This window comes from Struthio camelus, chromosome 2, assembly GCF_040807025.1.
Source record: "Struthio camelus isolate bStrCam1 chromosome 2, bStrCam1.hap1, whole genome shotgun sequence".
In the NCBI taxonomy this organism is placed as follows: Eukaryota; Metazoa; Chordata; class Aves; order Struthioniformes; family Struthionidae; genus Struthio; species Struthio camelus.
Window position 1 is genome coordinate 64,373,091 of NC_090943.1, and position 25,815 is coordinate 64,398,905.

The following is a 25,815-nucleotide window of genomic DNA, read 5'->3' on the forward strand; positions in this document are numbered from 1 at the left end:
CTTTCTCCTGGTTCCCAATCCCCATCCCATCCCCACCATCCCTTTGCTCCCAGGGTACTGTCCCGTGGAAAGCAACTAGCAAACATTTCAGATGCTGCATTAATGGCCAAATAATAACCAACACAATACAGAGTAGGACAAAAGGCACAGCTGAAAAGGCACAGCTTGCCATTAAGTTTGCTTCAAAATGGCTGGCTGTGCATGAGCTAGCACATGTACTGAAAAAGGGTGGAGGAGAAAAACATGACCTTGGCCTGTGTAATAAGCAACCAGGACAAACAGAAAACCCTCAGAAGTTTTCAGGCGTAATACAATGAAGCTAACAACTTCCAATTAACAATAGAAAATTATCTGCAATTATTTTCAGACAATACATCTCATTATTTTGCTTCACATTTGCTACACTAGAAGCAGCTGTCAAAATTGATTATTCATATACAGATAACTGAGATGTTTGCTCTATTCTGACTTCTGTTTTAGTTCATTTCTCTAGTTAAGGAAGTTAAGGGTGAAGCGAATGAAGAAATGATCTTGTAACGAAGCAGTTCAGCTGTTTTCAAAATTAAACACATTCCAGTAACTTAGAAATAATTGCAACTTTACTGGAAAAGCGTGGATAGCAGTATGGATGCAACTATAAAGCTGATTTTGGTTGTACTAAAACCATTACTGCCACCCCAAGTAAATAACCTATGTTGCTAATACAGATGCATCTTCTTTAAAGGTCTCCCACCTACATGGGGTAGCCTAGGCCCAGAACTCTTCACGTGTCGCACAGACCGGATGAGCGACGCCAGCAGAAGCCTGCAGCACGGAGCCACAGGCAGCACTGCAACGTGAAGGCAACACACACACAACTGACACTGTAAAACAGATGCTCATTTACTGCAAAAGAGAGCTGACGGTCTTGAACTGACCAATCAATTGGTGAAGACTGTACGCATCTGGCAAGTCCTTCTCCCTGCCTGTTTTGAAATGTTAACCTCACCTTTACAATGGTGAATCATCACTGCTGCCTACTGTGATACTGCCTAGGATAATCGATCAATACTTACTCACAGGTACCTCTCATGATTTACTTCCAAAAAAAAAAAAAAACCAAATAAACTTGGCACCTCTGATAAAAACCAATAGTAAAAGGATCTCAAAAAAGCCTTCACACCTTGCACAGCATCTGTCACTATTTTTCTTCCTTGTTTGTTTTATTTCACAGAAGTTGTCCTAAAATACGCTAATAAGTGTTGCCAGCGTTGAAATATGCCACACTTCCCATTCTAAGAACTTTTCCCAATACATGGAAGATTGGGTTCTGCTGCACTTCGGTAAATGTGTTTAATACTACTTGTACCAGTAGTACTGCAGCAATAAGAATAACGTAAGGTTACGAATGGATGTTTCTTTTCTTTTGTAAATAACATGACACTGTAACTTAAGGAAATAAAGGCAGAAAGGTGGACTGCATATTGATCACAACGCAAGAACCAACGTTCTTCCTGCTGAAAAACTGCCTTGGATTTCTGAACTACTCTGAATACGATCAGATTATAAAATTTTATTTTTTTTTTCCTCTTTAATTCTCTCTTGCTCAATAGAAACGTGAAACTCAGAGTTCATTTCATTGTGCCTGCATAAACTCTGGGGAGGGGAAAATGAGCGATCCCACTATTTACCTTAATGAAAGTATCATTTCACACAGTACAGAAACCAAAGTATGTGCTTTGAAAATGTCTAGCAACAAATGCTTTGTGAAGATGTAATGAAAATGAACAATCACAAATAGGAAAGTAAATCCGGTTAAGTAAATGAAAAAGAAATAAATAAAATATAATTACTTACAGTTCTGGTTACATGACTTTTAAAGGCCTCAGAGTTATTGGGCTGCAAAAGAAGAACAATGAATAAAATTGACTTTGTTTTTCCAGAGAGTTTGTTAACTATATTGTAAAAAAATCCTCTCATAATGTATACATATGACAAAAATCAATCATTCAGAAATATACATACATTCTACAGCACTAATCACCAAACCATCTTTCAAAACAGATACATAAAAGGAATTTATTTCACATGATCATCTCGTGAACTCAGATCTTGTAAGCCAGCATTCAGCTACTGAGGGTGGTTCATTCCAAGCTACGGCACACAGAGAGGTGTGTGCTAGTTAACCGTGCAACTACTCTTGGGTTTCTCTCATTCCGTACTTCTTGATGAAAACAAACAAACAGGAAAAAAAAACACGCTTTTATGGGTACTGGTAAAAGAGAACTGTCTGAGATCATTCGTCAAGCACTGTGTGAAATCTCTGCTCAAGGTTTTAAAATGCACCAAGTTGTATCTCTCTGGGTTTAAAAAGAAACCTTTTTAAAAAAATTGCCAATCTATTAATATGAAAATCTAACCTGAATCACTAGAAGTATAATCTTCCATCACTACCTGCTTCTCTAATGATGACTACAATCAGCATTAAATTAAGGTAATATAGTGGGGAAGAACAGTAGAGGAATAGGGTTTAAAGGCCTCAAAATTTTTGCCTAAAACTTCAACAAGGGCAAGACAGTATTTTAGGAGAGAATATACACTCTAGATTAAGGATTTTACCATTAGGGATAAATAGTGGGACAATAACAGAAGCATTTGATCTTGAAAAACCCTCATAAAAATGACAGAACTAAATAGCACTAGAACTAAATAGCTGCCACAGGTTAGAGGAGACTGCATGAAACTTCAATGTTCACAGATATGCAGAAGAGGGAAGAGTCCACTGTGTGCAACAGTTAATGTTTAGCTGCCTAAAAAGATTGCTTCAGAAGACAATTTCAAATTTTGCACAAAAATCAACTAGGTTTTACTCAGAAGACATTAAAGCTAAATCATAGCCAGATCACGTTGCTCCTGTAGTAACAGCTTTCTCATCACAATCCATCCTACGAACTCTCAAATTATTACACAGGCTGGAAAATCTTATGTGCAAGTTTCACACCGAAGGATCCCTTCATCCATCCCTGAAACACAGTCACCTCCGGAGTGAAACCCAGCAGCTGTTAACCCAGCACCCAGTGACACTTCACTAGAGTTTAGGAAGAGAAGCGCAAAACAGTGTCTTACACAAATGAAACCTCAGCTTTATCTTATCCAATTAAAGCATAAACTAAAAGGGGCAAGAAAGGAAGAGGTGAAAAAATAGAGAAGCCTTGTTTCTCCTCTTCATAGATTTCACTGCTACACTAACACACACAGACTAAGTGACAGGTAAAGAGCGACTGGTACTAAAACTTACTTATTTGGAGAGCGCACCCAAAGGGGACGGAGGGAAAAAGTCTCAAGAAACTGCTTTCTGATTCAGACCTTCTTAAAACGGCACAAAAAAAGAAAACCCAATTCCTCCTGTTGAATCACCTTGCTGACTGCAGCTGGATCCTCCTGCAACTTCGAGACTGGGAAGTAACTCGCCGCATCGTAGCACTAATAAAGGCTAAAGCAGCACGTACACACACAGGGACACAGTGTTTGCCCAAGCTAGGAGTACCAGCCTCTGCCCAAGGCAGATTACAAATACCCCAGCGTACCTGCACGACCATAAATTTCCACAGAACTGTGTCCCAGAGGCACCAGTATGGGAGAGATCTGAAAAAAAAAAATCAGACTCCACAGCCTGCCACGTGGAAGATGCTTTGACCCAGAGATACAGCTTTGTAACTATCAACTCTGGTTTTGGCAGGTCACTGAACTGAGGTTCAGTTTCTTACTAGCAGAGACTTCATCATAATACAGAAAACACACACCTGTTGCACATTCAGATTTTATCTAACCTGCAAATGCAGTTAAAGATCTCCAGGCTACAAATTATACTAGCAACACCTTACTTAACTCAGTGAGCCTGCACGCCCTTTAACAGGGCATACATCCTGAACTAACCATGATCCTTACCGAGTTGTGAGATTGTCTTGAATCCTTGAAAATAGGCTCGGAGTGGTTTTATTTTTTGTTTTAAATCATGATTTAGCTAACTGGTAAGGCATAGTTATTTCAACTGGTGTCAAATAACTTACAAGGTACACTTTGATGCATTTTTAATTACTGCTTAGGTGACCAATCAGCCAATAGTTTAAAAAAAGCCAACTCTAACACAGTTGTCATCACTGTGAGAACTCTCATGACAGCAGCTCAACGCTGATTCAGCTAAAAATCTCCCATTTAAGCCTAATTTAAGCCTGATTTAATCAAGGCCAACACACAGCTGAAGCAGGAGCTTTATATTTTATTCAAAGTGCACGCAACAGCAAAAATATCTTTCCTCTGAGCGTTGACTGAACAGCTCTTATTTAGAAGCCAGAATCTGAAATCAATACGTACGTTGATTTTCCTCCTCTCCTAAACAAAGTCTGCCATTCTCAAGCTCACTGACCCAGCGGCAGCTCCTCCCACGTACCAGAAAGGGCACGGATAGCTAAGCAGGCTACCTGGCACACCTCTTTCTCTTAAAAAAACTTCTTCTCCCACCTCTCCCTCCTCATCCCGTTCTCATTTTCTATGTCGTGCCTACCAGAAGCTGCACAGGAGGCAGTTAGCTGCCTCCATGCTAGCTGCCGATTTCCACGCACTGCGGGAAGCTCTATGTGAGGCAAGTCCGGACCGCGTGGAGCCCCTTTGTGCTCCCACAACAGACCCAGGCAGAGAATCTCTTCCTTTATTGTATTAGCAAAAACCAATTGGAGAGAACGGGTACAGCTCGTCAACTGTCCAATCTCTACTGTGTTAACGCGCTATGACATCCCATTAGTAACATACAGACTGAGGAGAACTATTAATTCCGCCCAGAAACCCCAAATTGATTGAGAAACCTCAAAGTTGCCAGCAAATGAAAGATGATATGTAAAACACACACCTTCATCGCTGCAACCTTTAGGAATATGGCTTCACAGTCTCCCTAAGATATGCACTGTAATCGAGCAGAAATAATTGGGCGCGTATAGGAAAAGGCAAAAAAACATTAAATGCAATTTTTGGATTTACTCGGCACTCTCTGTGAGAGCAGAGTAGTGACCTCACGGGTACCCTAGGTCGAGGGCTTGGGAAAGCACACCATGCTCTTTTCAATATAAAGCCAACAGGCATGCTGAACTCAGTATCCGTCCTTCCAGCACAACTAAGCAGCTTATTTGCAGGGTTTTATATAAGATAAAATTAAAAAGCAGGTTTACCTAATGTCTGTCAGTTCAGATGAATATTTTTTGTTATGTTGCTCAGCTTAGCACTGGATTGGTGCAGCACGAAAGCTTTCCAGGCTAATTAACGCATGGCCATGAAGGAGAAGAGGAAGCAAGAGTACCCTCTTCTCCTCATTAATTTTTACTGTTCTAAAACGGTTCTCTACCTTGTTGAGCTACTGGTAAGATGCCTCATATTCTCTCACTCTGCTAGAAATGACAGCTCTCTCCATTTTCCTTCAAAGAGGGGACGCAGAGCGCGAGCAGCACAGAGCTGGCATTAACTATCTCAACTAGCAGGATCAGACTGTTCCTCTCTTCTTCCTGGGGGAGGAAAGGGTGGGGAAAAGGGGACAGCAAGAAGCCAGGCTGACATTAGTCTATGGGATATGCAAGCAAAGAAAAACAAAAAAATATTATGGGGAAAGCCAAATTTTCCGATCTTACGAACTCTGAAAGTCATCTGTCATCCCCTCTATGCCTTCTTACATCTTCCTACTCTATTTTTCTGCATCTCCTTAAACGGGAGCCTCAGTCCTACTCAACTCTTGTCATCTGTTTCCATTTCCTCAGGTGTCTCCCACTCCTCTGTCCAAGTTGGGGGAGACAGCGCAGTAGGCAAGAGACCTGCTACCACCCAAGGGAAGCATCATTGCAAGTTACAGTATCCCATCACATCCCGTGTTGGGGTTGTTTTTCCTAATATTGCCTGTAAAAAGACAAATGCTACTAGTTTCCATTGGGAAACTGAGGCCTATATTAATGAAATGATTTGCTCACTGTAAAACAAGAAATCAAGCAGAACATGAAATATTCAGCCGCTCTACTTTGATTCAATAGAAAGTACTAAACACTTCAATGACAATACGCTATAGACAACGTGCATTGCCTGCGTACCTCACCAACCCCGGCATTTCAAAAATATCAAAGCATTCTTCTCCTTACCTTCCCATAAAGTCAGTTCAAAGCAAATTAGATTCATGTGGTTAAAAGTAAGAAAAGCTTTGCTGTGGAACAAGCAAAATTGTTCAAAGAGCAGAGATTTCTTCAGGAATAACTTCCACCTCACCTCCTCTTCCTGCCAAAAAAAAAGTCATCACAGATTCCTACCAACAACTCCCTTAAAAAGCCCCACCTGAGGAAGAATAAAGATAAAGCCATCAAAACAAAAGATAAAATGCCACTGCTATTTTAAAACACACGCACGCACTTTATCTTCCTTTTAATAATTAAGAACAAGGAACATCCATCAGCTCTTAAATGAATGGGTCAGGAGAGGCTCTACCTCTTTGTTCATTCAAGACACACAGTTTCTTCAACGTTGTTAATATTTGGCTAATCAACAGGGATTAAGTCCATCTTGCCCTTAAAGCTTCTCATTTGAATTCCACTTTAAAGACAACAGAAAACAATGGAACTACTGCTTGCCTCTCTTCCTTCCTGAAATCTGCCATTTAGTGCCATGACATTTTTTCAGGAAACAGCCTTGAGTTCCAATCTCTCTCACTCCAGCTTTTAATAACTTGAAGCGAGAAGAGTCAAAAGCAAGTCTACATGCAAACATTCTACACACACTTTGCTACTTACATATTACCAAATTATTGAGCCAACATGGAAAAAAAAAACATCTAAAGCAAATTATAGCCGCATATAATTCCTACTATGACAGTGACTTAGAAGAACTAACATTGAATGGAACCTTGTAGACTGAGGGTTGTTAGTTAAGTAATGAGCAAACGTGATCCACTGGTATATAATAAAGTATTATCATACGCCCTCATATATTGTTATTTCAACTAAGGAAGTTAGAACATACATTTGCTTCACAGTTTTGTAGAAAGAGAAGGGGCCACACAGATACCTACGCTTATTGAAGTTAATCCTGACTATGGGAAACGCTGACTTCGAAACTACCGTTATAGGATTAATCTTCTCTGCTTGAAACATGGGTAGCAGCCCTCGGCAGCACTGTAATACTTAGTGATAGAATAACTGAGAATTTTTTTTTTTTTTTTTTTAATGTTCAGCTGCCAGACTTTTTAGAGATGGGACTTTTTAGAGAGGTCCTTCTTCCCTCCTACGTGTTCTGCTGTCAAGAAAATAGTTTCAAAAACTAACTAAAAATATACTTGCAAGGGACATGAGATCTCTTATTTCTGAAGACTGCTTTGGTTCAAAGAAAGTCTGACTTTCATTTTATTTTGCATTAGATAAAAACTTCATAGTTGCTGTATTTCAACTTTTCTTAACTCTTGTAATTATCTGATATACCTAAAACAGCATGAGCTCTCCCTCCTGGCAAAGGATGACGGGCCCTTGAATGTAGTATATACTGCACAGCTGATTTCGGGAGAACTATACTCAAATCACACTGAATATGGAAGAAAAACAAAAATCACACAGTTTGATTCTCTGCTCCCTTTCATGGCCGAGTCAGAGACACTTATGAACAAGGTACTGGCTGCAGTTTAAAACAATAGTTTTTAATTTCTGCTCTGCAGACCCATGGGGTGCATGGCATTATTCTGAGAAGGATATGAAATGTAAGAACAAAAAGCAAACCCCTTACAAACGCATTATATAGAGGCTCACATCAGCTCCCTTCTGGGGATCCACAAATTCAAGAAAGTTGAAGAGTAATCATGGCAGGTGTTTTCAGATCAGGTAGCAGCTTAATCTTTTGTCGAAAAGCTGTAGCCCTGAGTCCTCATCCCTGCTGATCTATAGCAGTGGAAGAAAGAGGCATTGCTCTAACAAATCAAGAAATCATGAAAAATAGAAAGATTATTGGCTGATGAAGCTGAGAAAAGGGAAAGGAAGAAAAGTACAGCTCAAAATTCAATAGAGCAAAAGTGAATAGCTAGGAAAAAAAACTTTAAGACCTTCAGGGCACTTTTGCTTCCTCTTCAGCGCAGGAAAGCTTTATGAACCAAAAGTGGAGAAAGTCATTTCCATACAACTCTCTCCGAAGTCAGCAGATATCTCTGCATGGAGGCACTGGCACTATGGATGATGACAAAGCAGGAACTGAACAGGCACACACAAAACTCGGCTAGATATTCCCACCCTTTGCAAACAAAATGGAGAACACCACTGCGCTTTTGTATTTCCCTTTCTGTCATGTGTAGCCTCGGTCAGAAGATGGGCAGTGATAGCCTGGAGCACTCCCTGGCAGAGGGGCTCTGGTTAGACTGAGGAAAGAAGGCAGGAGAGATGGTAGCAACGGGGAGGTCCGGTAGAATTGGCATGCCTTTTGCCTCTTCCGATTCATGCTCAATTTGTGTATTTGATGCTTGACTTCTGTGCATCTCAAAGGTCCTGCGAGCTCAGGTGATGGATTCCTTTAGCTAAAGCTTTGCATGTAGCAGTTGCAGTGGGGGGAAAGTATGTTCCTGTAAGTAACATGACTGGGTATTTTTCTAGTTCTCCACATCTAGGATTTCCATTCTCTCGCTTTAAAGAAGAAGGGGGGGGGGGGGGGGGGGGAAGGCGGGGAACCAACCACCACCAGCAAGAAATGAAGTAGTGATAACTGACTGAAATTTATTATGAATCAAACCCACTTGACGCAATTTTCTGGTGAAGCTTTTACTGATTTAAGCCGGAAACCAAAATCACAGCTGGCAGAGAGAAAGGGTTGCATATGTCCGTTCCCAGTTCAGCTTAGTCATTGTCATCATATTGCATGGTATTCGAAGGTCATATCTGATTAACCCCAGTTAACCATCTTCTGTCTTCTAGGACTCGTATTCCACTTAAAATGAAACTGGAGAAGGCAATCCTTCATCTACATGTTCAGGCCTTCCCAACATCGCAAATGGTATTTCAGCTTCAAATTTCTCAGAAAATCTCTTGCAGGCTCACATTAGAAACAGATGGACTGTACTCCATGGGAACGACAGACTGCTTCACATTTTTTCTGGGAAGATGCATTAAAAAAAGTAAATGAATGCAATGAGGATAAAAATACATATTGCCATATCTAGTGATTGTTCTCAGCCAAAGCATCTGGGGAGAATTGCATTCACCAGTCATCATGGAATACTGGAACAAGAGGGGTTTTTGCTAAAAAGAACAAACGTTCCTCCATCGCTACTGCAGTACTGAGTTTTCTTAAGGTTTCCTCTCCTCCTATTCTCTTTCCCCTCATGAACTTGTCTTTTATAATATATATATATCTTTTTTCCTGTATCATAATGTTTTCACTAAAAGTCACATTCAGTTTCTTCTGATAAATACCTGGGACTAGTTTCCATCGGTCAGCTACACCAAGGTAAAGTGTCTAAACTCCCATACATTTCAAATAAAATCAGATACCTAATTAGGAGGAAGGCACCCAACTGTCTTGCGACTTTAATACTTGCTTCTTTCCCTTTTCTTTTTCTCCCCAAGGTATTCTCTCCTCCCCGCCCCTCCGTCCCTTAAACAACAAAAACAAAACCAAAAACTTTTCTCCCTCATTATTCTGACTCTGTTCCCCTCCTCTTTTGAGATGGGCCAGCAAGCAGTTTGGCTCAAAATTACGTTTTTGGTTTGCTAGGAAAGGCCCGAATGTGAATCTTATTTTTGTCTTCACAAGTGGACAAGAGGCTTGTATAGTTAAGGAAAACCGAGTTAAGCAAAATAAAAAAGAACTCTGCCAAATTTCTATCAAAATGAGTAAGGCTTCCACCTCAGGCTCAGCAAAATAGCTAAATAAAGTTCAGGAAGAAGTGATGTTTTAACAAAACATAAATAGCTGAGGGTAAGTGTCCTCTTAATCTTCCAGCACTACAACAGCCAGTTATGAAATGCGATGTTTAAATGGCAGCACTACAGCTATGCAGACTTCTCCGGCAGCCAGTTGAAAAAAAAAAGGAGAAAGGTTGCAGAGGTTAAATCAGAAACGTATCTGGTAAAGATTACTAGACTAGTAAATTGTGCCTTAAAACTGACAAGTCATGCAGTGATAGGGACCATTTAACTGATGGAGTCATTTTAAGATAAGAGTGCAAGTATGCCACAAGGTTGAAGCCTTTGAGTCACATTTTGTTAATGCAAGACAGGCAGCAGGATATATGAGGGGCCTCTGAGGGAGTAAGCTTTCATAGTCTTTATTCTTTTTAAAGATACAGTACCATGAAGGATGAAAAAATGAGTGAAGGGGACAAACTTGCTACTTTCTTCATGGATCTTAAATGATCCTAGAATACTTCCCAGAATCTGAAAGTGACCTCAAAATAACATCCTTGCTTTGGCTCTAGTTTTACTTCTATCTTTCTAAAGTAATAACTGAATGGAAAAACATTTGGAGATTCAAAGTCAGGGACTCAGCCTTCTTTCTTGTCGTGTTAAGGGACAAGATTTGTTTAAGAAAACGTGTGCTTGTTAATAATTGTTTTTCAATTAAAAACGTAGGTTTTTTTTTAATGACATCAACTGAGTAATTCTCAAAATATGATACAACAATTCAAGAAAATGCTGTTTAAATAGATTTGCCATATTTGATTTTTCTCAAATCTTTTAAGAAAATCGTTGCATAGGCTAATTCAGCTCTTACATACAAAAGTAGTGACCAGTGGCCATGGCATTTTTATTATATTTAGGTCATGGTACACATCTCTGCAGTCTACTGCCACAAATAACTCCTTGCCTCTTGATGAAATAAAATGAAGCACATCAGAATAGATCTTGTTTTACTAAACATTTGACTTTGATTAGTGGGGCTGAACTAAAATTGTCCCTCTTCTCCAGTCAGAGGAATGTACATGACAACATAAAGTAAGTAGCATTAGAACACTTAGCAGCAGCTGGTTTATATTTTAGCACCTGAAACTCCAAACAGCTGCACTGGGTTGATATATGAGGGTCCTGATGTCATTACAAAGCTTCAAGATGCACGGCTTATGAGATATGGGAAGAAAGGGCCTCTTTGGAAACAGACATCCAAGCTGAAAATACTCAATAAAAATCCACATTCTAAAGAAAAAGAGCATCTGTACATTTCATCAGGCTTCAACTGTCTTCCAGCAAACACGCCACAGAGTTTAACTACAGTTCTTGCTATAAACCACTAGGAGACCTATTCAGGCAACCATTACATTAGCTAAATATACATAGCAGTAATTTATACCATATACATAGCAGTAATTTATACCAGACATATGTATCATTTACTTATGTGAGAACTAAAAGCTGCCTAACTTGCAATGAATTGAGACAATCCATGCTTGAGTACCAAACTGCTATGCAACAAAACTTGGGCTGGTTTGAGTAGAGTCCTTCCCTATTAGCTGAAGATCTCAACTACTTGTCCTTGATGTTCTCAATATTTTACACTCAAAATAATTATAAAAGAAATTGCCTACGGCTAATATGGTAACACTTAATTCTAGTTCAGAACAATAGAACTCTTCCCTATTCAGGTAAAATTTATCTGTGCACAAGGCAGACCTTATTCAAAAAATACCAAACATCACCACATTCCACATCAAAAGCAAAACGCACTCTTCAGTCTCACTCTCAGTAATAAGAGGATATTGCACAGTATCTAATCTAAGTATTTCACCTACAGTTTTCCCTGCAAGAAAACTATACAGAATTGTAATCTTCTTCCTTGCCTAAACCTAGTAAACATTTTATTCAGGGACTGAACTGTGGGTTACATCTCTGCTAGTGAAGCAAGTAGGTTAGGCCAGCATCACACGGTTGTCCACGCTGCCCAACCATTAGCACGGGCCTGGAGCAGCTTGGCCCGGATGGCCCTACCCAGCCATGGTTTTGGAGGGCCACCGGACCATTCCCAAGAGGTGTTGGGTTGGGGTCACCCTGGTTGCAGGGGGTTCAGCTGTTTCTACTACCTGGACTCAAGCCGCGCTGTGCCAGGTGCCCTCACCCATTTCTCTGTTGGTACAGATGTTGCCTTACACCACACAAAACTCAGGCTGGTGGCTGAACGGACAGATCGGTTCCAGCTCTCCCTCAGTAAGTCACTTGACTGAAAGGGTAAAGGAAATACACTTATATAACCCAGGGTACTTCCCAAGGCCCTTCAGGGACTTTCCGGGAAGGCCTGTTCCAGGAGGAACTGTTCAGTATAAAACACACAGACTCCAAGAACTACCTTACCTCAAAGCCTGAACCTTTCAGAGGCCCGGCTTTCCAGCCGCAGAAGTCCATCCAAACTCCCGTCACAGAAACAGAAGGGTAAACGTGGGTTGACAGATACTACCTCTGCTTCCAGAGGATATGAAAATCTAACAGGGTGATACCAATTTACAAGTTGGTGATAACATGACATGCCCTAAAGAGATGTGGACTAAGGAAAACAAAAGTAAAAACAGCTGGAGGGGAACGAGGGGCTCTCATTGTAATGCCAATGAGCAGTGTCCAGTACAAAAGAGAAAAAAGTAAATAAATAAATAAATAAATAAATCCAAACCCTGTAGCATTTCTTTCAGTCTCTGCTAACAAGGGAGGCCATCTTCAACATTCAGACTGCTTCCAAATCCCATAAATACACCCTGCAAAAATTGAGGATTTCTACACAACTTGTAGCCTACGATTTAATGCAAGCCCCAAGAATCCCTACAAGGGAAAAATACTCAGATTAAAAAAATCTCTTGGCCTCTTTTCCAAAACATGTAAAACTGCTCATGCGCAAAGATCGCTTGAAAGCCCCAGAAAACTCAGGGACACATTCGAGCCCTAATTGCGCAGCAGCAGATTTCTGAATCACGAAGCTGCATGCTATTTAAGGCCTTGTACAAAGGTCTCGCCTCGACCTCCAGTTAGTTTAACGGTTCGCTCGATGATTTTGGGAAGGGCCAGGGCATAGAAGATGGCAATAAACAAGAGAGCCTCTTACTGCTTACTCTGGCAGAACCTGACTGCAAATCAGGTTCACCCAGGACGATTGCTGGTAAGGACCGGTACCCTATCCCCTAGGTGCTGCATGCTTAAGCAAGTTCTGAATCACGACAACAGATTTTCCATATCAGAATCAATACGCAGGTTGTGTATACAACACAAAAGAAATAGCAACCACAGCTCCCAGTGCGCATCTACTACTGTGAGCTGCAGACAAAATAAAGGACTGCTCTTCTATGTATAATTTTAGCAGTGATGTCATACAGAATCCCCAGACACTGACGTGAGTTAATTCATAAAATCACTGGGCCAAAATTAGGAGAGACCCTCCATGAGTTCACATTCACATTCCTCATAATAACACACACCACTGATTTAATCTTTCACTCTTTCTTTTAAAGGTAATAATTAAGAAAAGCATAAACCAACACTTCCATAGTACCTTCTACTTCTGTGACTCATGCCAAGCAAGTATCACTACCTGCCTTTTGCCAACAGGGAAATCAAGACACAGAAGTATGCAAAGTGATCTGCCCAATTCACGTAGCAAGGCAGAAATGAGATGCTGGATTCTTAATTCTCCCGCTGCATCACATATATACACACCACACACCGTTCTCAGCTAACACTGGGACATCAGCTGTTGACCTATTATTTCTAATACTGATACTAGGAGGTGGTAGTGCTGGTTCAATAAATAACAGTTACACCCCATCCCTCTAGGTATCATTCCATGTTACCCTTGGAGCTAAAAGGGCTCCAAGTTAGTTGCTTAAGCTTGAAAAGCTTTATCATCTTTTTAATGACTAGCCTGAACAAACGTGGGTTAGTCTCTCCTCTTCCACTAGGATTAAAAAAAAAAAAAAAAAAAAACCCCACCCCAAAACACCTCCAAACACCCACACAACCAAACTGTCCCCTATTTGTACTGTCAAATTAATATGAGACATCTATACATTGTAACAATGACGGTCATTCCTTTTAAAAGGAAAGCAAATAACCTAAGTAAGTATGGTCAACTGCACATGGTTGCTCTATTACAGACTTCCCGTCCAGTTCAGTGTAAAAACAGTCCCGATATTTCATGCTGTAAACCCTTAACCTTGCAAAATGCTCAATAAAAATCAACTAGATTACTCCATGGGATGAGACAGTATGAAGCTTCAGGATTAGACCCTTTATTTTCCAAGCGCTCACTCTGGAAAGGGAAAGGCATAGTACTTAAACAACAAGAGTACAGGAAGAATAACCTAATCAATAGCTTAATAAAACCTGATGAATATTAATAGTACCAACAGTACTTACCAGTTCGTAATTGCTTGGAAGAAAGCAGGGTGTCACCACCTGGAATAAAAAATAAAGTAAAATGAAGCAAAAAGATACTTCTTTCTGAAACAGTCCACTCCCATCGAACGAGCTCCCTCAAATCCTATGAGATCCAGGCAGAGTCAAAGGGGTGCCAACAAGATCAGGTGCAGAATCTGAATGCCCAGTGCTGCTCTCAGCAGCATTACTTTTTCTCAGTTGCCTGAATAATTAAATACTATGAGTCCTGCTCACATGCTCTAATCATTGAAACAGGTTCAAGAGTAATGCCTTCCTTCACGTCACACTAGTGGGGAGCATAAGGGGCTTTCTCCTCCCAGGATCCTCGGCAGCATTCTTTTAAGATTATCTCAATTTTATTTGATAAATAAATCTTCTGCTCTTTAAGGAGTCTAGAACTTTGGCAATTCCCATCATCTCATCCATCGTCCTCAGATTACAGACGTCAATTTTATCATTATCAATTTGACTTTGGTATGCGGTGTGGGCCGAGCAGGGCGTGCAATGGTGGCAAGCAGAACTGATGTTCTGTGGACTCGCCTAATTTCAGAGACAAGGAACCAAAGACTCAGGAGCATTAAATTGAAAGCAACCATCTCTGCCAGAAGGCAAGTAAAATAAATCACATTCCTTCTCTCCCAAAGAAAGACTGCATTATTACATTTACATTCATACAGCATATAAAACAAGTTAGCTTCTGTGAATAAGTATGTCAACTGAAGTTAAAACACTAAAGGACTATATATTCCATATATAACTCTTCCCCCCCCGAAACGGTTTGCATATTCAAAAACCAAAATGTTAAGAAAGCCAGGAAAACCATGACCAATTCTGATTACACAATGATCTCGGCAATAACAAATGTTACTTCTTTCTACAGTCTTATACAGCTGGCACCCTCAGACCTCACATGTACAATCAAGTGACTGTGGTTCACCAAGTTACTCAACTCATCTGAGCCTCAGTAATAACCAGCATGCAGGCTCGCCTTAACAAGCACCTTGAGGTTAACCCCAATGAAAGCTGTTTCGTTTAACGTGTCCAGCTTCACAATTACAACTCTCCAGGAGACTCCTCTTTCAGCCAACAAAAAGAGGCCAGAAACTCTCTGACAACACCTGAGCTACAGAGGAAGTGTTTTCTCTATGAAATTGTTGGTAAGCTGCCCTATCAGCTCTTAAGGCACGGTATATGGAGTGGGTTACTGAGCAGAAGCAGCCTGATGTGTAAATTATAATCCTTAGGGTAAAGAAAAGGGAGGTCCAGTCTATGCAACACAGCAAGCTGCAAGAACAAAAAAAAATCTGGTGACATACACAGCATGGGTGGAAAGAGGTAGACCTGGCTACACCACAACAACCTGCTCAGATCTCAGCTCTTGTAAACAACTTTTATCCATTACCATGGGAGGGCTGGCATTTGCCTCAGTAGTTGGGTCCTTGTTTGTGAAAGTTGCATCTCTGATTCTCAGCTCTCTTCAAATCATAAGGCATGTTTAAGAAGAAAAAACCATACACACACACACAAAAGTAACATGGCTATGTTCCTCCCCCAGCATCCCCACGGTCTCCACATTAGCCCTAAAGAAAGTAGGACAGATATGAACCCTCAAGATTTGCTTGCTGCGCGTCCTTCCCCCCAACCGACACTGTGCTTGTGAGTCCAAGGTCTTAACGTGCTGCATTTCTGCAGCTCGTTTCACAACTGCTGCTGGTGACTCACTAATCCATCCAACTGAGCATCCATATTAAACATGTGGAAGATGTTAACAAAACCATCACGATTAAGATTCCTGTTGCTGAAAGCAAAAACAACGTCTGTCTCTCTAACCTCCTGCCTGACACAGCACGTAAAACGTAGTACCACACCTTCAGTTGTAACAGCCAACTCTCCTTTCCAGCCAAAGGGGCGAACCACCAGGCAGAGCAGTCAGCAGAATGAACTGATGCGGCATCCCACGTCACCAACAACAGCTCGAGACACTGGGTGCGCAAGCGTCAGGGGCTCCCACACCTGCTCCTGGCAAAGAGAGATACCTCCTCATGGGTCCTGACCACCTGACTACCTAGCACGTACTGGATTATAAGCACTAAAAAATCAACTTTTAATTAATGTTCTCACTAGTAACAGCTACGTTTAAAATAGATAAAGATAGACATTTTAAGAAGTATTTTTTTCCTCTCTACCTATAGCAGGAAGAAAGGAGAGAATGGACACTGGAAGGAGCCATTAGTTTACAAGGTCGTTGGGCAGCACAGTGGAAAAGCAGAGATGATCTAATACTACATGCTCGCATACTTAATACCTGCAACTATCCTAGAATAAAATTGTCATCGCTAGAGAGCATAAGTATCGTCTCTGCTTTTTCTCTTCCCCCTGCTGTTACAGCTCTCCAGGAATCGAGCACCTCCTTTTCCCTTGACTAACCACAACAGTGCTCTGTTGTAACCTCCTTGCTAATCACAACTGACTCACTGTCTAAGGCAAAGAAAAAGCCTCTCTCTCTTGACACAAGAGCACCAGGGAGACCCACTGGCAAAAGAATTTCAGAGATCTATCGATCTTCTTTGTTAGAGCTGTGGCATCTTATTCAGGCAGTTCACCACAACTCAGAGCCGTAGAGAAGAAAAATAATAATAAAAAAGGCACACATTAGGACTAACACTTCCTTAATTCTTTCTTCTCTGACCTCCAGTATGCCTGTGATACCTATATTGTAACGTGGCTTCACAAATAGGCTCCGTTTTGATTGTGTGCATTTTGCACCAGCTCCCTCCTTTCACAAATGTCAACAGTTGCATTTAGATGACGTGCCACCAAAAAGAAACTGCTGTAGTAGGCCTACCAGGCAGTCACATAACACCATTTCTAGTGCATACAGCAACCCCTTCGCCCTGCTTACTGCCATTAAAACACAGACTATTCAAATGCGCCATTCACAGCCGATGATTCCCACCTACTGCTACTGATTTCAAGCCACAAAATTTGATGCAAGACCTACTGGATCCCTCGAGGTGCACAGACTTTTTCCTCTGGCTCCAAGTACACGGACAATATACCTCTTCCCCAAGGAAGAAAAACAGCCCAAATCTCTGTGCACCTCAGCTCTCAAAAGCAGTTTCAGCAAATTCTTCCACTGTGAATCCAGACACAGATTGAAAGCAAAGGAGCTGACGTGTTCACAGATAACTGAGAGAAGCTCCCACGAGGGCCGATGACCACAGTTGGGGGGTTATATGAGTGCTCCTAACTCTATTTCCTGCTCTGTAAAGGTCTGAGATTTGTTCAAACCAGCACGTAGGGAAATCCTGAGGAGCCACTGATCAACCTAATTTATATAAGGCGTCTCTCAGTGAAAAAAGGTTTGTTTCCTTTGCTGCTTATGGTGGGGCGGGGGAAATACAACAATATATTACTATTAAAACGTTTGTAAACCCAAGAGTATTTGCAAAGGAACTGAGAGAAGGGGAGGCAGGGGGGAGTAAGCCTTATCTAGCTATTTTTAAAAATGAATATATTCCAGCTAAGGGTAGATGCTGCTTTAACTTCTTGCATCTTACCAGTCACAGCTTTTTCCAGATTTTTTTTTTTTTTAAATTCAGAATACTCTTTTGAAAAACTTCCTCAATACTAAAGCTGTGTTTAAATAGCCAGCAAGTAAATACTGCCTAGTGGATAGAGTAGCATCCACTCAATGACTGGCCAAATCCTTGCTCTGCCAGCAACCCACTGGGTGTAATTCTGAACACCTCACATCATGCATCAGCTCTCACAGCAGTAAAATGAGGATAAGGCTGATAAGCTCCTCCCGAGAGCTCCTTTAAGTCTTTCCAAATCTCTTCCCATAGATAGGGTAGGCATCTGGGCCTGAAGGGAACAAAAATGCTGTAACACATAAACATGAAAATAAATATAAATGTAAGTATGAAATTTATTTAAAATAAGAGACTAAGAATAGCTGAAGCATGCATACATCAAATTTTAACATACTAAGTTACATTAATATACCACCCTGGGCAAAACCATTGTTATAACTGCATGGCTTTCAGTTTGTCTTTTCAATACAATACTTCTCTCTTCCTCAATGTAAGTTGTGCTGCGCTCCTAACGACTTAAGCCTCAGCTTTCTGCAAAATACACAGCTGGAAAGCAAAATTACGTTATTTCAATCTAAAAATCAATGAAGAGATGGAAAATAGACTATACCTCATTCACTGGTTTAAAATTTACTGCACCAACCAGACAAAACAAACTTCCGAAAGACTTTTCTGATCCCCACAGAATCTACAGCTAACCTTAGAAAGGACATTTGCAATCAACAGGCTTGTCAGCTTTTAGTATCATCTTTATTTCTCTTAGAAACATGCTGGATATATTTCCTAGTACAGCACAAACAAGGCGCATTTAGCTGCTGTACTTCCACACGTTCTCCTGTTAACAGGCAAAGCCAGAACAAGGAAATCCCTTCTGTGGTTTTCAAAAACAGCTACCTCTTCGGTGCTCGCTTACACACGTACGCATACAAATGGACACATTAGTCTACCGACAAAATAATCGAGCAAACATTTGAAAGCCAAACTACCTGTTTTTCCATACACAGTTAATACGGACACACTTTCCTGGTGTGAAACTTCCTTAATCAAGTCTTTGTTTGAAAAAGTCTTACATTGACAGGAAAAAGACTCAAAATAATTAATGAAGAGTTCTAACTCCAACGAATCTGCGGGTAATTTTCCTTCATAAGGTTATAACGTCGATCACATAGGTTAATGAGTAACGAATGAACATGAGATAAATACGTTTACTCAAACAAGAAAAAATGTCAACAAATGGCACATTACCCTAGCACTAAGGAAATAAAATATATCCTCACATGCTTTAACAGAGACACAACAGTGCCCCCCACTGCCGCAGAACAGGTCACCTGCTGGAATATCCGGTATTTACATTTCAGAACTATTTTTCCACAGGACGGAAAAAAACTTTTTATTTTCCTTAGTATGAGTTTTCATTTCTCAAAAACAAGACGAGCTTTCGGAGCAAGAACCATCTTCAAAGAATGAGCCAAGAATTATCAAAGCTATGCTTCAAAGTTTCTCAAATACTACCAAGCTACTTTTGCAAAAGCCATACAACTTATCCATTTGGCTATAATAAATCATTTGCTTCCAAAGCTACAGTAAGAAACGCAGATATGTCTGCTGCAGACATGTGCCTTCTCTATACAAGGCTCCAAGTAAAACAGACTGTTGGAGAGAAAGGAATCTTGTTCAGATATAAAGGCAAGAGGTAACGATCTGTCCATTCTAATGCGCAACTCGTCATTTGACAACATTCATAAGAAGGATGACAAGAATGGCAAAATGAAGCCACTGGCATCTTCCAGATCACCTAACATCACTGTGACTTTACAAAATCTCATGGTTTTCTTCATATGTTTTGTTTTTTTTTTTAAATCTACATAATATATTCTCTGCTTTGGATTTCTTTTTTATTTGCCTGTCCCCTCACCCCCACCTTTCCCCAAAATGCTTAAATCACAAATCCTTTTACCAAGAAAAGCTAAAGGATGGTGAGTGCAGTGTATCTTCAAAAGCAACTCTGTGCTCACAAAGATGTAACATGACTAAATTAAAAACACAATTCCAACTTCTAAAAAGGGACATTATTTGGATACTAATTTGAGATTACAACCTTTTTTTTTTTTTTTTTTTAAATAAACAGAACCTCTCCAGTTGGGTACTATCAGTATCTATATCAGTACCTAACTCTGACATTTGTCACTGAGATATTGAGTGTCCTCAGCACTTCATGCCAGACAGCAGAACAGCTCTAAAGCATGCTCAAACCCACTCAATTTTCCTCTTCATTTCAAACATTTTTGGATATGTTAAGAACGGGAGTTTTAAAGGAAGATTTATCAAACGCAGCAGAAAGTAAACAAGCACTTCGAAGTGGCTATATTTTTCTACTAAACTAAAAATAACCAGGTTTCCCAAAAAGGCGGAATAGGTACACTAAAATCAGCACTGAGGTTCAGTGCAGCTATATACCATTTCCATTCGCCCTTCGGAAAAGAAAAAAAATTAATTTGCCCTATGAAAATAAGCTGCTTATCCAATTAGTGTACAGCAGCTTGAAGTGAAATTTGGAAGGAAAAATTAAAAAAAAAAATCTGTGCAAGTTGCAAAGAAAATTAAGGTTGAAAAACAGTTAATGGGCTTGGCTCATGACTATCCAAAAAATGCAAATATTTATTCATTTTAATCCTATCAATCAATGAGCAGAAGCCAAGTAACATCAGAAATGTTTCTTAATGCATTACATTTTTTCTTCCCTAACTCTGTGATAAAGTTGCTGTGGGGAAAGAATGAACACACACAGCCAGGAGCTCCCTGAATTCAAAACCAAATTCTGGCAATGAAACTTTGGTACTATTTTTTTTAATTTCTCAGCTTCAGTATTTTTGACTTGCTAAACTAAGGCTAGTGCTACGCTTATTGATTTTATCAGGGTGTTATGAGGACTAGCTAAAGGTTGAGAAACTCTCCACGAGTTTCACAGAGACAACACACAAGGGACCGAATATTGCAACATGTAAACCAATGTTCCTACTGTCCTGACCCATGCACTACTCCTTCTCATCTACTTAGAATTATGAAGCAGAGTCCAAAGTTAGCACCTGAAAATGAAAGTTACACACTTTCAGAAGGTATCTCAAAATTTATCATATTTATATACACACAAATCCCTGTTTACAGAGACCCCCCCCAAAGCAACAGTTGTTTCATATGAAATTGTCAAAGCTGAAGGAAAAGAAATTTTTCACCAATAACTAGGAATGCAGTTATCCCAAGAGACTGAAATGTTTTGTTCACGTATCTTTGTCACCTCAAAGCCTGGCTTTCTTCCATGCTGCGGTATTTGACTTGGCAAGGTCACAGATTCGACCTACTTTGAGAAAGCTGGCCTCCAACTCCCCAAAGAACATACACAGGCCAACACATTTGGTACACAGGTTATTTGAAACAGGACAAGACAGAAGAACCTCCTTAAAGCTCCCATGAACCACAAGATCCCTAGAAACAAAAATGGATGAGTTTCTCTGATAACTGGAAACAGGTAACCAGAAATGAAGTCCTTTTCTTAATCAAATTACTGGACTACCTCCAACAGAGTTCAACAGCAAAGGACATGAAACTCAGTCAGAGCCTGGGTGCCGGGAACAAGGGTTAAACCAGCCGCCCGTAGGAGCCGAGATCCTAAGACCAGATTTTTCACCGGACTTTGCCCTAACTCTCTGCACTGCAGTTTAGTTTGCCAGTCTGGACTGTAAGTGGAGTACTAGCTTCTGTTACCCCTGTTTACCACAGGTTCATAAAACAGGCTGAAATGCTTTGTAAACAATACTAGATTGGCAGAAAACCATAACATCTTTGCTCAGAATATCTCATTTCTGCTGCTTCTCTAAAGGAGAGTCAGAAAACAAAAAATCCTCCTTTTTGTCAAATGGATGCATCTTTGCAAGACTTTATTTCTGTTTCCTTTGTATCAGGTCTGACCTCTCCAAACTTAATTAGATACACATTCCTCAGGGAACTATGCTATCCTTTCAGGATTACAGGCCCATTTATTTTGGTATAATCCCCATGAGAAAACATGCTTCATTTGCAAAGTCAAATAAATCTTGCAACGTTACCAGAAAGGGCTCCGGCAAGCCAAAGGGATACAGCTCCAGGGACGTTTTCCTCTCCCAAGGGAACAAACTATTAGCATGGATTGGATTTTCTTGAGAGAAAACAAGTTGTGCGCCACACCTGCTGCACCTCAGGATTTTTGGCCTTTAATGTGTATTTCTGCATGGTTTCTCAGGCTCTCAAAACTGCTTCTAGCACCTGTGCAACGCTGACAGAGTTGCGGGCATTAACACAGTGATTCCCCTGGGCACAAGCGGCACCACCCAGGAAATGGTACCAAAGGGATGAGCAGGAGCAGGAGAGAGGAGCGATCTGCAGGGAGGGCAGTGCTCAGCCCGCATGCATTGCGGCTCCCCCATCTACTCTAGCAGCTGGGACAGGTGTCTTTCTAAGGAGAGTATTTAAGCTAGCATGAAAGCAATATGAACATATAACAAGCTTAGGTTAACCTCCTCCCCCTCACAGTTTTAATGGTTTTATAGATATTACAGAGAAGAGGGAAGTGTGGTAGGGTGTGAGGCAGGACTCCAGCCCTCTCTGTTCAGCCTCAGAGAAAGACGTGAAGGCAGGAGTCGTACAACTGCCTTGCTGGTACAGTAACGCGCTTGTGGAGTAGGAGGAGAAGGTTTGTTTCCCTAGAGTTGAAAACCATCCTTCTGCAGGGTGACTCTCTGCATCCCACTGCAGGCCAGCTTAACACATAAATGCATATATCACAAGAAGGAACAGGAAGGAAAGGTAGTTCTCTGAATCAGGCAGTCCAAGAATATGTACAGCAAGCTACAACCAGCAACCTGGTTTCTGCCCCCAACAGGACGTCTGTAAGCCTCGCGTCAAAGAGGCAGAATAACCTCTCCAACAGGACGTTCATTGAAATCCTTCAGAACAGTTGTTGGTCACACCGCCCAGCAACCCAAGCCCTGAGACCAGCTGCTGAAGTGTCCTTGCTTCCAAAACACCACCAAGGACTTACGTTTACCACTAGTTCTCCTAGCAATCCTTCACAGTAAGGAAAGAGTCTAAGCGATCCTAACTGTTTTGTTCTCTTTTGTTTCATTGGACCTCTTCTCACACTTTCCTCCTCCTCTGCCCCCATACACACTTTCACGGCAGAAAGAATGGCAATTACAATAAGAGTTATTTCTTCAATTAAATGTTCTATTTAATTCACGGAAAAATGTCCACAATAAAGCCTCCGGGTCAAAACTGTTCCCTGCCAAGCAGAAGATGTGTGCATGTATGCACAAGCATTCATGGAGGGAAAATCTGTCCGGTGAGCTCCTCGCATCCGGTGGCAGCAGGGGGAAAAGCAGGTTACCCCCCTCAGAAAGCAGAAAACTTCCCAGGAAGACAAGGTTATCAAGAGAGGAGCATGCCAATCTGCAACGCATACACCACCTTTACGTCTGCACTCAGCAGTGGCACCAATTGAGGTATTAGCAGTATGAGCCACGCCAATGCGCAGTCTAGCTCCAGACTACGCTCCTTGTCCAGCAGAGCCCCACAGGCGATGAGCGCCCAGGCCTGGTGTCTGATGTGCAGCCAAGCCTGGGTCTCTCATGGAGCGGTTTCCTTCAGGCCCAGATGGCAGAAAAAAGGAAATGTTGGGAAGGACAGCCACAATCTGAGCTGAAACTCAGAAGAAAAGCCTGAGCTGCAGCTCCAGGCTGCCCCTCAGCAGGCTGTAGGCCAGGCACCTTATCTCCCCACCTTGCCTATTCTGTATATTTAGATGAGCAACTCTTAGCACAGGAATAAGCTTGCTTAGCTGCTCACTGCAGCCTCAATCTCAACTGAGGCCTTGGGGAACAGGCAGATCTAATATTGTGCCAGAAAAAATACCACGTGATCTCAACAAGCCAGCAGCATTAACAGTTGGGTTAAACATTATGCTGTAGTTACTTTACACTGATTGTTTTACACAAATTAAGCGGTCATATTGTATTTTAAAACAGTAGAATAAAAAAAAAGGGGGGAAATGTAGGCCTTCCATGCTAAATTCATAGCACGTACTGAGAAGAGCTGGAAATATATAACTGCTGAAACCAGGGGTGCAAAGTTGTTCACTCCAATAGCACACCTCCCCAAAAATATAATTTTTGTTGCTGGAATTGTTATGGAAAGCAGTTTGTTACAGCAAGCTTATCAACATTAGCGAAGTTAAATAACAATCTATGTACAACAACCTCTCCTAAATGAACATCTGACTAAGCGCTCCAAACAAGTCAGGAAAACAGGTCACACACCAGTGCTCGTTTTAGAGAGGTGAACATACTTTAACAGAAGGAATGTAGGCTGCAGAAAATAATACTGCAAGTAGCGCCCAAGTAATTTCTTTCCTCTGCTTCTCAGAGAGGTCACGGTGCTCTTTACTTCACTACCCTCCCATGCTGCACCACTGGGGTCCCAAAGATCCTGGAGCTTGCTTAGCCCCATTGTGTTTAGCAGCAGGTTTGTTTACTCTCCAAAGAGAGGTGCCAATCCCACTAGAAAACAAAACAGCATCTACAAGAAGCAGCCGCTATTCAGCAAAGCGCATCAAACGCATGCCTAGCTTGCTACAGGTGAAAGGTACCTTTCAAGTCCTCTGGGCAGTGCCACATGCTTTGTTAGGCATATTCTTACATTTCTGCAGGGACTGAAAGCCAAAGAGGAATATCCCAGGGGAATAAATTCTATTTGCAGATCTGGAGCAAAATTCACCTATAATAAGCGCCCTTCTCAGGTGAACGTGAAGCCCCAGCTTTGGGCCTCCCAATGCAAACAGTAAGTCTTCCAACTTTGCTCTTAATGCACAAGGCAACTAAGGAAATCTGTCCTTTTTGATAAGAAAGACTTCCACGGGCTCAAGAACCATGCTCTTACCTGTCCTTCCTGGCTTAAGGGTCAGCAAATCACTCACAGGCCATATCCACACCACCGACACAGTTCTTCCACGCTGCACTGTCAAATACTCTTCCATTTTCCTACCTGGGGTCTCCATAGCTATTGGAAAGAGACCACCTCTGAAGGGTCTCCAAAATCCAGTTTGCAAGCACAGAAAATACAATTTCTGAGTACATAGGTCCCCAGAGAAACCCTACACAGACATCTTTAGCAGGCCTGATGAAAGCTGAGCACTTTGATGCTTTGCCTCCTCTCCCTGCCTTTAACTACCACAGAGCTCAAGCCAGTGGAGCAAATGCTGAGTAAGCGTAGTTAGCATGAATTTGACTATCCCAAACTCAGATCTAACCAAGCAGAGGCTTAAATGATGAATGAACTAATCATTCCTTGAGAAAAGAAAACAAGATTAGTGAAAAAAAAATTTAAAAACATCCAAAAACATATATACACACCTGTGAGTTTACCGTGAGTGATATTTTTTGTTTTCTTCACATTCACATATCATTGCATTACTGCATTATAAAGTTATATATTAGAACAGTATTTCTTCCCTAAGCCAGCCCAATTCATGCACATGGACCTGCCATTCTCAGTTGAATCACAACACAAAATGGCCTGAAGAGTTGAGAACCATGCAGGAACCCTCCACTTTTTCCACCAAAATATATTCTGGTGTCGTAAATAATGCCTCCCTCTGTCAGGCCCAAATTTGCTCACTTTTGAGAGCAAAACAGCTTTATCGGAGGCTGACATGAAGACACTGCAAGTGTCTTAATTTTTATTACAGCATTTTTGACTTTCTTATACCACAGTACTGATTTTCAACTGTCACATCTTTCCAGTCACTTAGA

At 41.1% G+C, this 25,815-nt stretch overlaps 1 protein-coding gene across 18 annotated transcripts in view; it reads right to left on the reverse strand.

The window, feature by feature from the left end:
* Positions 1-25,815, reverse strand: part of TNS3 (tensin 3) — a 265,299-nt gene that overhangs the window by 137,419 nt on the left and 102,065 nt on the right. For 12 of the 18 annotated variants that reach the window (XM_068936084.1, XM_068936082.1, XM_068936083.1 and 9 more), the window contains 2 exons: positions 14,361-14,399; positions 1,837-1,878 (listed from right to left, as the gene is read on the reverse strand). In XM_068936084.1, coding sequence (XP_068792185.1) covers positions 1,837-1,878; positions 14,361-14,399 — 81 coding nt within the window. The other 6 variants (XM_068936091.1, XM_068936092.1, XM_068936088.1 and 3 more) reach the window with 3 other exon arrangements.